Raw genomic sequence first — 12663 nt, 5'->3', positions numbered from 1 at the left:
ACCCTACAGCAGAATAGACAACAATCTGATCATAATTTCAATTTTCTCTCCAATTTTAATGTTAAAACCCTTTGCCTTCGAACAACAAGTTGTGTTAGTTTAAACACAACCACAAAGTTAAGTTCCTGTGGTGAAAGAGTTAAGTGGTTTTAATTTGAGTAAGCAATTAAAAGGAATTAAACTCTTAAGCCGATGTCGATCAAATTAAAATTTCGGCCCAAAATTCTCAGCAAATTTTAAAAGAATTACAACAAAAATTTAAACTTTTTGAGATAATTAAACTAAGCGCAGATTTAAAACTTGTCACAATGTAAAACGCGGGATTACAACGCGATAATGTGACGTCATAATGCCTGCTATAACGTCATGAAAGAAGGCATCGCGCTTCGGTATTAGCAGGGTCGCGGAGAGCTACAATTATCCGGTATAAGGCGGATGAATACTAGTATTTAATGAACGGGTTTAAATGGAATAATTGCGTAATTACATGTTCGTATTTCGGACATAGTTACTTGCGAATATTTTGTGCAAAAAAAAACAAATCTTTAAATCCACAAAACTATTTCGTTCCACGTCAATAAATACAGGCCACGTGACTTAATACACAGTTCGTAGATGGGTCACGTGCTCAATAGAATGCACGTAAATATGCAATTAAAGCTGGGGTCAGTAATTAAAAAACAATCGTAGTTTTAAAATATTTTATTAAAGCAATTTACAATAAATATCAACTAACAATTAAGGCCACTTTGCAAGGCGACAATTAAGGCCGGTATGATTGTGATTCTCTGGCTGAGGGATTCCCCTACAATACCCTTACATTAAAGAGTATAATGCGCTTCGAATAAAAGCATAAACTTAGAATATATAGCGCTTCGTTTTTCAGCATTTTTAAATGTTTCTTATTTGACCATGATCTTTGGTTTGATGTTGAGCTCGGACGATTCGTCTTTGTTGTTGCCGGAATTTCTGCCCGAGTTTCCCGCAGGTGTATCTCCGTTCTCGGTATGAGCTTTTACATGTTTACTTAAGTGGTCGCTTCGTTGGAATCTCTTGTTGCAGACCGGGCAAGCGAAACGTTTTTCACCTTTAAATTGAAGTTAAAAATTAATAAAAAAGTTTCAAAGTGAAATAATTAAAATGGCCGACGAAGTAAAACTGAAATCTAAAACAGAAAATTGTCACGCAATAAATACATAATAATGACGTCATAGTACCTGTATGCCACCTGAGATGAGCTTTAAGATGTGAAGTTTTGTTATAAACCTTTCCACAGCCAGGAATGTGGCAACTATGAACCTTAGGTTTAAAAGCTGCTGCAGCTGGACCGATCCTTTCCGCTTCCTGGCAGTTCGGGCAACTACAATTTGACCTGGAATAAATTCAGAATTTAATATTTTCAACTTTTGAAGATTAATTAAGTTTTTTGTTTGAACCAATATTTTTACCTTCCAGAATATCGTCTTGAGCTTCGTTGAGTTGCCGGTAGAGGCGCTGAAGACAACATAGGGTTGATTGATGACGTAGAGTCTGACGTATAAGGTGACGTAGGTAAAACTGGTTTAAATGAGTCGTACTGAGTTTGACCTAAAGCAAAATAAGAAATTTAAATTTTGTTCTTTGTAACAAAGCTAATATAGAGTATGACGTACAAATGACGTCACACGAACCTGATGAGGTGAGCAGAGGAGTTGTTGTTGAGAGAGGAGCAAGAGTAGGAGGAGGAAAATGATAATCCGGAGAGTAGATCTGATGATGATGTTGGAGACCTTGCATCTCCAACCAAGTGTTCGTGCTCTGAAGGGCGGCCTCCCACGGTGAGGGGTGGTAACCCAGGGTCGGGTTCTGGGTCCCTAATTCCGGGTACGGCTTTCCGGGCCAGGTTTCGTACGCTCGGGGATATCCGGTCCCGCTCGTGGTGAAAGCGCTGTTTAATATTTTTGGTTAAAAAATTAAGCAAAAATTAAAATAATTTTGTTAAGTTTTTCTTAAAACACACCTGTTTTTCATGCTCTGACGTAATGAGTCTGATGACGTCATGCTAATAGGTGACGTTACGTGGGAGTACATCATCGGTGATGACGTAGGAGGTGGTGTCACGTGATACGGTGATGAAGTAGCACTGTCGACGGGTGAACCTAAATTGGTTTCCAGAATTAATTGAGTTAAAATATTTTAATTATTTCGTCATAATTGGAACGTCGAATTAACTTGATTAAACGTGAGAAGAAAGTTACAAAAGTTAAAAATAAATTTAATTTCAATTTTCAAAAATTAATTAAAAAAAAATAAATCCAAAAACATAAAAAGTTTAAATTTAGTTTCAGTTAAACTTACGAACCTGTATTATTGAGAACTTCAACTGGAGAGGAGAGTGGATCCGAGGCTGAATAATTTCAAGTATTTAATTACTTTGTTATTGACAAGCTTTTACGACATATTTAAAATAAAACTTAAGCGAAAACTTTAAAAATGAATTAAATTATTTAAAGTCCCAATCTCATATTTAAAATTAAAAAGGTTTCAAATATTAGGAAATAAACCAAAAAACTCACAAATTGAATGAACTGATGGCAGATTTCCGACGAAAGCGGTCGCTCGATGCAAAAGAGGGTTTCCCACACCTGAAAAAATAAGCCGGGGTTAAATAAAGTCCGGTTATGACGTAACAAATAAATAATTATGAACTCACCAGGTCCTGCAATTGAAAGTGAAGCGGATTGAAGTAGGGGTGCGATCGGGGCGCTCATAATATTTAAATTTCTAATTTCTGATTAAAAAAATAGGATTTGGTTAAATTTTAAATACAACTTAAGTTTAAAAAACTAAAATTAACTCTTTCTAACTTGTAAACATTCTTAACTGACTGTTCTACATAATGTTTAACTGTTACGTCACAAAGCTATGCTTTATTCGAAGTCTCGACGTCGAATGATGTTTTAAATCTTCTCTCGTTTAATAAAAACAACTTCGCTGCCTTTTTCTCTTCGGATAATCTCCGATAAAATTCGATCGCGAATGTTTCGACTTTACGGGAAACAAGATAAAACTTTCGCGTCCATTGTCCGTTATTGTCAGCGAACTGAAGACGCGATTATCGGCTTTAAAACAAGATAAAAATTATTTTAAACATTTTGTTAAATTCAACTTTATTTTTTTGCAAAACGTTTTTTAAATGCCGAAAGTTTAAAATTTTTAAACCAATTTATTTGTTTATTTAATTAATGTTTTCACACTTTTTATTAAATTAAAAATTGTCGCAATTTTGAGGCAAGAACCAATCAATGAAAGATGTAATTACCACCACCGAGTTCTCAGCCAATTACACTCAAATCACGGCTTAAACTCAACCCAGTATTTTACTCAACAATAAAAACTTGTACAGCTGGATCATGGCTCGTTACACAAAATCTTTCCGGTCAAAAACCTCAAAATTTAATATCGAAAAAAAAATAAAAATCTCGAATTTTTTCACTTTTTTGGGACCCCGAAAATCGTTGCGAGGTTAACTTCATAATTGCCTAAATTGCCCCAATTTAAAAAATACGAGAAAATATGGCATTGTGACGTAGGATGCCGGCGTGTTCGTTGGGAACAAAAGCAAGGATCAGCCGAGTTAGTCGCTCGTGAACGAAGCAGGTGTCGTCCCAAGATCCCATAATCGCTATCGGACCACTCGCGGATTATCTTTCATTGTTGCGTCACAATGGGGCCACGATATTATTGCGCGCAAGGCTCGAACATTAACCGATAGTGAAACTATTTCGATATGACGTCACCACGTTCTCATAGTTATTTGCAAGTCAACTTATTTTCGCCCCAAAGAGTAATATGCTTGTGACGTCACAGAACACCAACGAAGAGACAATATACAAGTCGCTTCCTTTAGGCCCGGAATCGACGTTAAACCCGCTTATTTGAGCTATTGTTGCAAATTACCCATTATGTGGGGTTCTATTATGGCCATTATTTCCATCAAGTTGGAATGTTAAGCCCGCTTGAATTTGTTGGAAAAACAAAATGTTTTCCGGTTCATGTTAATAACACGGTTTCCGACATCCGGGTTCAATGCACTACCATGGCAACCAACACTACTACGTCAGCAGTGTCTATTTGCAACAATTGATGACCGCAAAAACATTTACTTGACACCATTTACTGGTGATAATTCGACAATGATGGTGTGTGAACGCGAACAGTTATCCGTTTTGGCGTCGCAAGCCGCTTATTAATGGAGTTTAATTACGGGCTGGGAACATGTGTTAACAGTTACAACTTGATGGAATGTTTTTAATTAAAGCCCGACTACGAAGCGACTTCTAAGTACAGCTTGTCGCGCATTTCCTCATTAAAACGCTGCAGCTGGACTTAAAACAACATCGATCGCATTCTAACTTAATTTTTATTGACACAAAGAATTTATTTTTTAAGCTTCTTCATCGTCTCCTTCCTCCTCATCGAACTCCCCTTCCTCCTCGGCGGTCGCGTCCTGGTATTGCTGGTACTCGCTCACTAAGTCGTTCATGTTGCTCTCGGCCTCAGTGAATTCCATCTCGTCCATTCCCTCGCCTGTGTACCAATGCAAGAAAGCCTTGCGTCGGAACATGGCCGTGAATTGCTCGGAGATTCGCTTGAACAACTCCTGCAGAAACAAAACAAAATAACAAAATGTTAACAACTCGGCCTCAAGCTTATACAAAGGCGGGGTCGATATTGACCTGGATCGCGGTGCTGTTCCCGATGAAGGTCGCGGCCATCTTAAGACCACGTGGTGGGATGTCACAGACGGCGGTCTTGACGTTGTTGGGTATCCACTCAACAAAGTAGGAGCTGTTCTTGTTCTGGACGTTCAACATTTGTTCGTCGACTTCCTTCATGGACATACGACCTCGGAACATGGTGGCCACGGTCAAGTATCGGCCATGGCGGGGGTCGCACGCGGCCATCATGTTCTTGGCATCGAACATCTGCTGGGTGAGTTCGGGGACGGTCAAAGCTCGGTATTGTTGGCTCCCCCTGCTAGTAAGTGGGGCGAACCCCGGCATGAAGAAGTGGAGGCGGGGGAACGGGACCATGTTGACCGCCAACTTGCGGAGATCGGCGTTCAGCTGACCTGCAGAAAAACAAGATTTAATCAAATGTAAAAACTTAATTAAATCAAGGTTTAAGTTTGAACGCACCAGGAAATCGCAGACAGGTGGTGACACCGCTCATAGTGGCCGACACGAGATGGTTAAGGTCGCCGTAAGTGGGCGTGGTGAGCTTCAAAGTACGGAAACAGATGTCGTAGAGGGCCTCGTTGTCGATGCAGTAAGTTTCGTCGGTGTTTTCGACAAGTTGGTGAACGGACAAGGTCGCGTTGTAAGGTTCGACCACGGTGTCGGATACTTTGGGGGAGGGAACGACGCTGAATGTGTTCATGATCCTGAAACAAAAAGATTTAACGTCGAGCGTTTAAAATTATTTAAAATCAACAACAAACCTGTCTGGGTATTCTTCCCGGATCTTGCTGATGAGAAGAGTTCCCATCCCGGAGCCGGTTCCTCCTCCAAGGGAGTGAGTGAGTTGGAATCCTTGGAGACAATCGCAACTTTCGGCTTCTTTGCGGACGACGTCGAGGACTGAGTCGACCAACTCGGCCCCTTCAGTGTAATGTCCCTTAGCCCAGTTGTTACCTGCCCCACTTTGTCCTAAAATAACAATTTATAATAAAAACTAATAAAACTACTTTAAAATGAAGCTGTTGTAATCTTACCGAAAACAAAGTTGTCTGGTCTGAAGATTTGCCCAAAAGGTCCGGATCTGACAGAATCCATGGTTCCGGGTTCCAAATCGACCAAGATCGCTCTCGGGACATATTTACCCCCGGTCGCTTCGTTGTAATAAACATTGATTCGCTCCAATTGCAAATCGCTGTCGCCGTGGTAGGTTCCGGTTGGGTCAATGCCGTGCTCGTCACTGATTACCTCCCAAAACTAATTAAAAATTATACTCAAGTTAGCTAGCTACATGATCTAATCGACTGCGAGTTATTGAAGTAGGCCTGATGATACTTGTCTACGCTTATAATTAAAATATTGATTACGGTCTGTAATACATAGACTTGACGTTCAACTTAACTGACAATATTATTTCTGTTTTCAAAAACTAAACCTGTCTTTAAACATTTCTACAGCTGTTTAACTTAAATGAGTCCTAAAACTCGTCTAAAATAAACTTACCTTGGCTCCGATTTGATTACCGCATTGGCCCGCTTGTAAATGAACGATTTCGCGCATATTTTTAATTAATTAATTAACAAAAACAAAGTTAAAAATATTTCAACGTTTCAACGATCTCACAAAATCAACACGGAGAAAATTTCTCACTAAAAAACAAGAAAATTTGTAATTGTATTCTAGAACGAATTCTGATTGCACGGAATAACAATGAAGTTAATTTCATTGGTTATTTTAAAAAACGTCATCCATTGTTACGCAATTATATTATGTTGCCAAATAAATACGATTAAAAAATATTAATTTTTTTTAAATATGCATTAATTTTATTTCCATTGCGTTTTTAAACATTTAAATAGAATTTTATAAAAAATATATGTTAAAAACAAAAAAATATATTACCTTCAACTAACTTTTTCCACTTTTGAATTACTTGTTATACTAATTACAAAAATAATATATTCTTAACACCGCTTAGGCTATGCATTAACACATTTAATATTAAACGACCTGAATTATTTATAGTGTGCTAAGCTATAAGACTGTAAAACAACTACATACCAAACAAACTCTGCTTAATAAAACGTGATGCGTTCTAAGAAAGCGTAGGCTAAGTTCTAGGACGTAGGCAGAGATTTACGACGCAGGCAAAATTTTGTTGGTGCGCTTTTTTAATAAAAATCCTTCAACAACTATTAAAATTAAGCCATACAAAGGCACAAAATTGAAGCACATAAACAAAATAAATATAAAACAAAGGTGATGATGTGTTAAAGGTTATGTGTTAAAAGTTATTTTGTTTAACAACAGCTTAATCCTCTGACTTGATTCACCATTGTTGTCCATAATTCAAAGACTAAAAAATAAATATTAATTAAAACAGTTTTTTTTTTTTAAATTTATTGCGCAAATTTACTTTAAAGCAACCTTTATACCATACAACCTACCAACGTCACAAAGCCAATACAAAACCTATTCATCGACAAATAATGGGTTTATTAATCGTACAGGTGTTAAGTAAATATGATCTTAGCCTAATAATACAAAGTTTTACATTATATCGGTTTGGAAGTTTGGCCGAATAACTTTGTAAATGCTGATTTCTGACGTTTTTCCTCATGTCGTCATCAGTCATTTGACGTCTTGACTTCATTCTAGGCGCAGTGGGAGAAGGGCTTTCTGTAAAGTAAGGTTTTGAACTTGATCGGTTGTATAAAACAAACAGTCAAACCAGTTGAATACCTTCTGCTGCTGGGGTTTGGTAAAAACGTTGCTGCGTTCTAGAAAACGAAGTCCTGTCGACGACAAGCTGTTTTCGCCTCGCTTCCCAATGCATTTCCGCCATATTTATGTATTACTCCGCCAAATTTAAAAACCAAGTTAATAAAAAGTTTACAAATATCTTAAACTGAACTAAAACCACTTTTAAACATGCGATAAATATTCTTCCGCGTCTACTCGACGAGAATAAGAACTTGTCGGTCTGTGAGCACTCTTAAACAGTCTGCAGCTATTATGACGTAACAATAAAGCCTTTTTCGCGCAAGGGCGTTCGACAATACGCTCGATTGTTCGGTTGTATCAAATGACAAATGAACAAAGCTCGCTTATTAGTTTAAGGGAGTTAAATATTAAACGAAAACAAATTCAAAATATGTCCGCGACATACCAAGGCATCGGTACTGGTGGCGATGTAACTTTGTGACGTCACACACGATCATGTTTGCCTATTTGTGACGTCATAGGCACACATATTATAAGGCAATAATGGGGTGGCGATATATATATATTTATAGTTAAAGAAATCCTTCTGCACCATCAAACTGATGATGTCGCACATAATATGACGTCATTACACAAATGACGTCACAACAACATTGGGGATAAGCAAAATCAAAAAAATTTACAAATTTTAGAGAATTAAATTGAAAAATTGCACACAGCAAAACATGCAGAAACTACAATTATTACAAAAGCTGTGACGATAAAAATATTAAAATTTGCACATCTAAGTGCACATTATTGTGTGTCCTCCGATAAACAAATGGGAAACACTGGAAATCATCAGACGTTTGGAATGATAAACATGCAAAAACAGGGATGCCAAACAAAAATATAATTTTGACAACCCAAATATGAATTGGAACCTTATTATAGGAGATCTCAATTAAGGATTAGGTTTAAAATAATTTATCTTCAATCAAAAGATTAAATTTATCCTCGATCAAGTCTTAAATGAGTAATGATTCTTCCTCTATTGCATAAGTGTTTTTACTTTGAGCAACAACCCGATGATTGGGTGTCTGGGGAACCCCCCGATGTGATATCAACTCCCCCAGGTCGTGCTCGATTCGAGGTTGGTCCGTTGTCGTTCTTTGGTAATTTCTCAGCTGTTGAAAAGTTAAGTTGGGGTTAAAAAGAATTTAAATTTCACATTTAGGTTTAAACAAACTTTTTTAGTTAGGTTTTTATATCAAAGATGTAAGGAAGTTTGTTCTCAAAGCTTAAACATCGCTCTTGCTTCACAAACTTTCCTTTTTACCCTTTAATATTACTTAAGGTAATAGGTTTTATAATTTAGTGGGGTGATGGGTTTATCAAGAGTATGCTGTTGTGACTTGTTTAAGCTACCCATAAATGCCAAGCTAATGAGCAAATAGTGTGGCATTGATGAGACCCGAACTTGGAACTTTTCGGCTCGTAGTCCAATGTCATAACCGGTCTACCACACTAATAAAGTTACGCTAGTTTCATACTTTAAAACATACAATAAACAATCTGACCTTTAGTGTTTCGGTTATTTTATAAAACTTACCAATTGCTAAAAATATATCGTTGACATGCATCGCAGTTTTGGCCGAGGTTTCCATGAACAACAACCCGTTCTCTTCAGCGTATGCTGCAGCTTCCTAAAAATAAGTATATCTGCTTAATATCAAACATTCAGTTGGTTAATTTCTATTCGAAAGTAAACACATTCTTCCACTTCACTTTCCTCCTGTTTAGTTTATTAAATAATTTAAAATTAATGGCCCTTTTATTTTTGTTTATTTTAATCAGGTTTATCAGATGATTCCACGAAAAAAATGACAAAAACTAGGCCCAAATTTTATATTTTTGACCAATTTTTACTTTAAAAAATGGAAAAACTTTAATTAAACCTGTTTCTAGTACAACTTAATGAAAACAAATCAAATAATTGAACATGACAGCACTTTAAGTTTAGTGTGATGTAATAAGACACTATTGTTGTGTGATGACATCATAATACCACCATCAAAACAACAATGAAACTGCTTTAGGTAAAACTAAGATGGAAATTGTTTTTAAAAACAGAAAATTTAACCATTTAAAAAAAATTCAAACCAAAAAACTGATAATAAACCGGTTTCTACAATAAAATATCAACTAAAAGAAAATCCAAATTCTTCAATGACAACTTAAAATTATTTTACGAATCCTTTGCTTTTAATTAACTTATCCAATATAACAAATTTGTTAATAAACTAAACAACTCAAAAACTGCTCTAGTGAAGGGCTGGACACAAATTAATTGATTTCTGCAGACATTCACTGATTAGCCTTGTTGGAAAGTCCATTGTTGTGTAATAATACAAAACAATATGCCAATAAAGTTACCAGCCTCAAATAACCCGCTTTTTTAGTCTCCATGGACCTTCATTGAACCTTGCAAACTCATAACAGACTCTCATTTATTCACAACAAACTACCACTAATGTTAGAACCCCTAAACTTACTTCATGGTCAACCATTCGTTTGTTTGAAAGATCAGCTTTGTTTCCCGCGAGGGCGATCACGATACTCGGACTTGCTTGTCTCTGCAGTTCCTTTACCCACGTTTTAGCTCTCGCAAAAGTGTCCTATGATGTAATAATATGCCGGTTAAAGTACTCAAAATAAATTATAATTACAGCTATCCAAAACCTGGCGTTCTGCGTTTAATTCTCACTACTGGCACATTGTAATCCAGTTAAAAATTTAACAAAAAGAAAATACAGACAATTAATAGTTTTAGCTTCACTAAGAGAAAGTAAAAACAATAAATAGAATTCTAGAATGTTAAAACAACAAAAGTTGGTGGTTGAGTTTAAGTATTTCATGCCTGGTTTGTGATGTCATAGACCACAATAGCTGCTTGAGCCCCTCTATAGTACATAGGAGCCAAGCTGTGATAACGTTCTTGTCCTGCAGTGTCCCATATCTCAAACTTGACGGTTGTATCTTGCAGGCAAACAGTTTGGGTCAGAAAGGCAGCTAAAACAACAAACAATAAGTTAATTTGCTTTAAAATTGAATTAAAGTTAACAAAACGCAAACTTTTAAATACCAACAACAGCCATTAAACTCTTAGTGCAAGTTCTTGCTTATAAAATGATGATAATGAATTAAATATAATAAAGAGTTGTAATAAAAATGCTCAATGGCCACAAAATAACTTCCATATATTGTAACCTGAGTACACTGCCAATAACAGTGTTCTCCACAGTTTAATAGCTCAAAACAAGACGTTAGAAAACACACTTGTATAATTATTGCTTCCAATTGTTAAGCATTCTAGTTTGCCAAAAAGATTTAAATAAATAATAGATGGGTTGCTTAACAAGAAAAACTATATATTACAAGCAGATATACTTATAAGTTGTGGCTAATTTATATAATAACTTTGAGTAAGCACATGAATTTTAATTCACAGAAATAACAGAGTTTTGAATATTGGCCCTTGGTCGTTTTTTAAAGTTTTAAACTTTTTTTAACTTTATATGCAGACAACAAGGAAGTTAGAAATGACTCTATACAAAAGATTCACTAAAACTTAATAACAATTTATTGTTTACTACAATATTTACATACACAGTGTGCAGGTTAACATAATTGTGTGGAAACGTTTAATAAAAGATAAGTTTAAAATAGAAATCTGACAAATGTTGTTAACAAATACTTACGCATTCAAGCAATGAGACATCATTAATAAATAAATGGTTTCTTGTAAAAAAGGTTAAGAATACTTTTACATTCAAACCAATAAAAACAAAAACATCTTACAAAAAATGAACTAAAAAGCGTTTACCTCCAATTGTGGATTCCTGATATTCATGAAATTGCCCTTTTACGAACCTCAACACCAAACTACTTTTACCTACAGCAGATTCACCCAACAAAACTAACTTAAATTGACAGATTTTGCCCTGAGCACCAGGAGGTGCTTGTCGTTGTGTGTTACGTGCAGCCATTTTTTAACAAAAATAAAATTACTGAATTATAAAGTTGCAAACAGTTCCTGAAACATAAAACAAGTTTATAGAAGTTAAAATGAAAAACTACTAAATCTAAAAAATGTTGAAAACATACCAGTCAGCCAGTTTAAAAAAAGCAAACAAGCATTTTTTTTTTTTTGTATATATCTTTATCCTCGATGTGGGAAAGTCGAATGCGCGACTTAAACATAGAGTAACATCAGTTACTCCGACCCAGTCTCGAGTTGCCTGTGGCAGTTTGGGATAATATAGATTATAATTACCCGATAATTATGCTGCTAATTAAGTGCTGGCTCCTCAGGAGTTAATACCGTTTATAGCACCTTACTCAAGGGCGCTACAGCATGAGATCAGTGGGGATTGAACCCACGACCTCATGTGTAGTGTAGCAAGTGTTCTTACCACTACACCACGCTGCCGGAGCATATATATTTTGTTAGAATCCTATAAATTATTTTTCGTGTATATACATTACAATATTTGAATACAACCGAAAAAATTGGTTGTTGTTCTGCTTTAACAATCAGACAGTCGGACAAGTCAGCAGGTTATGTCAGACTGCATAAAATGTACAATCTGGCAATTTTTAGATTGTGACTAACTTTATATATAGACTTAAAATGCAATTAATACCAAATTAAATATATTAAAAAAATCAAAGACAAGATAATTTAAATATTTGTTATAAAATTCTAAAAGCCTGAAAAGCACAAAAGTAATTCGATAATTTTATATTGCCGTTAAAATTTAAAACTAAAACCCATCGAACCAACTAAATTACCCCCCTCAAAAAAGACTTTATAAAACACAAAATATATTCAATAATAAATATATTGTCCATAAAACAATTAAGTTAAAGTAAATCTAAGAAAAACGCTTAAAATATCGAAGTTAAACTTAAGAGAATTTATTGCAAGTTGGCAAAATTGGTCCTGTGACTTTTCTTTATTTCACTAAACAGGGATTTCACTTTTTGTGACCGGTTTACGTTGAAACAAAAGTTACGGTTTTTATTTATTGCATAAATTTCCTTTGTTTAAAATTAATAAATATATTATACTTATTATCAAAGAAATAAGCAACTTTAAAAGATAAGAAAACCTATAATAAAATCTTAAACTTTTAAAAATAAATCGTAAAAGAATTTAAATATAATGGAAAATGATCAA

General features: G+C 35.4%; 4 protein-coding genes across 4 annotated transcripts; all 4 read right to left on the bottom strand.

Moving 5' to 3' along the window:
* Nucleotides 1-788: 788 nt before the first annotated feature.
* LOC145743083 (transcription factor Sp9-like) lies at nucleotides 789-3082 on the bottom strand. Its single transcript, XM_082560967.1, has 8 exons — nucleotides 2693-3082; nucleotides 2556-2624; nucleotides 2342-2386; nucleotides 2000-2138; nucleotides 1671-1927; nucleotides 1449-1587; nucleotides 1218-1372; nucleotides 789-1087 (listed from the first exon to the last, which is right to left on the bottom strand). Exons 1-8 carry the CDS (start codon nucleotides 2748-2750, stop codon nucleotides 903-905), a joined length of 1047 nt encoding a protein of 348 aa, XP_082417093.1. The 5' UTR covers nucleotides 2751-3082; the 3' UTR covers nucleotides 789-902.
* A 1329-nt stretch (nucleotides 3083-4411) lies between these two features.
* Nucleotides 4412-6367, bottom strand: LOC145743603 (tubulin beta chain). The gene is made up of 6 exons (XM_082561606.1): nucleotides 6222-6367; nucleotides 5756-5975; nucleotides 5483-5690; nucleotides 5181-5425; nucleotides 4719-5113; nucleotides 4412-4642 (listed from the first exon to the last, which is right to left on the bottom strand). The coding sequence occupies exons 1-6, from the start codon at nucleotides 6276-6278 to the stop codon at nucleotides 4427-4429; spliced, it is 1341 nt and encodes a 446-aa protein (XP_082417732.1). The 5' UTR covers nucleotides 6279-6367; the 3' UTR covers nucleotides 4412-4426.
* A 489-nt stretch (nucleotides 6368-6856) lies between these two features.
* LOC145743449 (uncharacterized) lies at nucleotides 6857-7671 on the bottom strand. Its single transcript, XM_082561409.1, has 3 exons — nucleotides 7461-7671; nucleotides 7273-7397; nucleotides 6857-7074 (listed from the first exon to the last, which is right to left on the bottom strand). Exons 1-3 carry the CDS (start codon nucleotides 7561-7563, stop codon nucleotides 7048-7050), a joined length of 255 nt encoding a protein of 84 aa, XP_082417535.1. The 5' UTR covers nucleotides 7564-7671; the 3' UTR covers nucleotides 6857-7047.
* Nucleotides 7672-7976: 305 nt separating this feature from the next.
* Nucleotides 7977-11538, bottom strand: LOC145743913 (ras-related protein Rab-5B-like). The gene is made up of 5 exons (XM_082561978.1): nucleotides 11308-11538; nucleotides 10342-10493; nucleotides 9977-10099; nucleotides 9034-9127; nucleotides 7977-8608 (listed from the first exon to the last, which is right to left on the bottom strand). Exons 1-5 carry the CDS (start codon nucleotides 11468-11470, stop codon nucleotides 8490-8492), a joined length of 651 nt encoding a protein of 216 aa, XP_082418104.1. The 5' UTR covers nucleotides 11471-11538; the 3' UTR covers nucleotides 7977-8489.
* Nucleotides 11539-12663: the final 1125 nt, after the last annotated feature.

Source organism: Corella eumyota, chromosome 2 (genome assembly GCF_963082875.1).
Source record: "Corella eumyota chromosome 2, kaCorEumy4.1, whole genome shotgun sequence".
In the NCBI taxonomy this organism is placed as follows: Eukaryota; Metazoa; Chordata; class Ascidiacea; order Phlebobranchia; family Corellidae; genus Corella; species Corella eumyota.
Note: the sequence above shows the minus strand (reverse complement) of the source record. Positions and strands in the feature narration are given on the sequence as shown.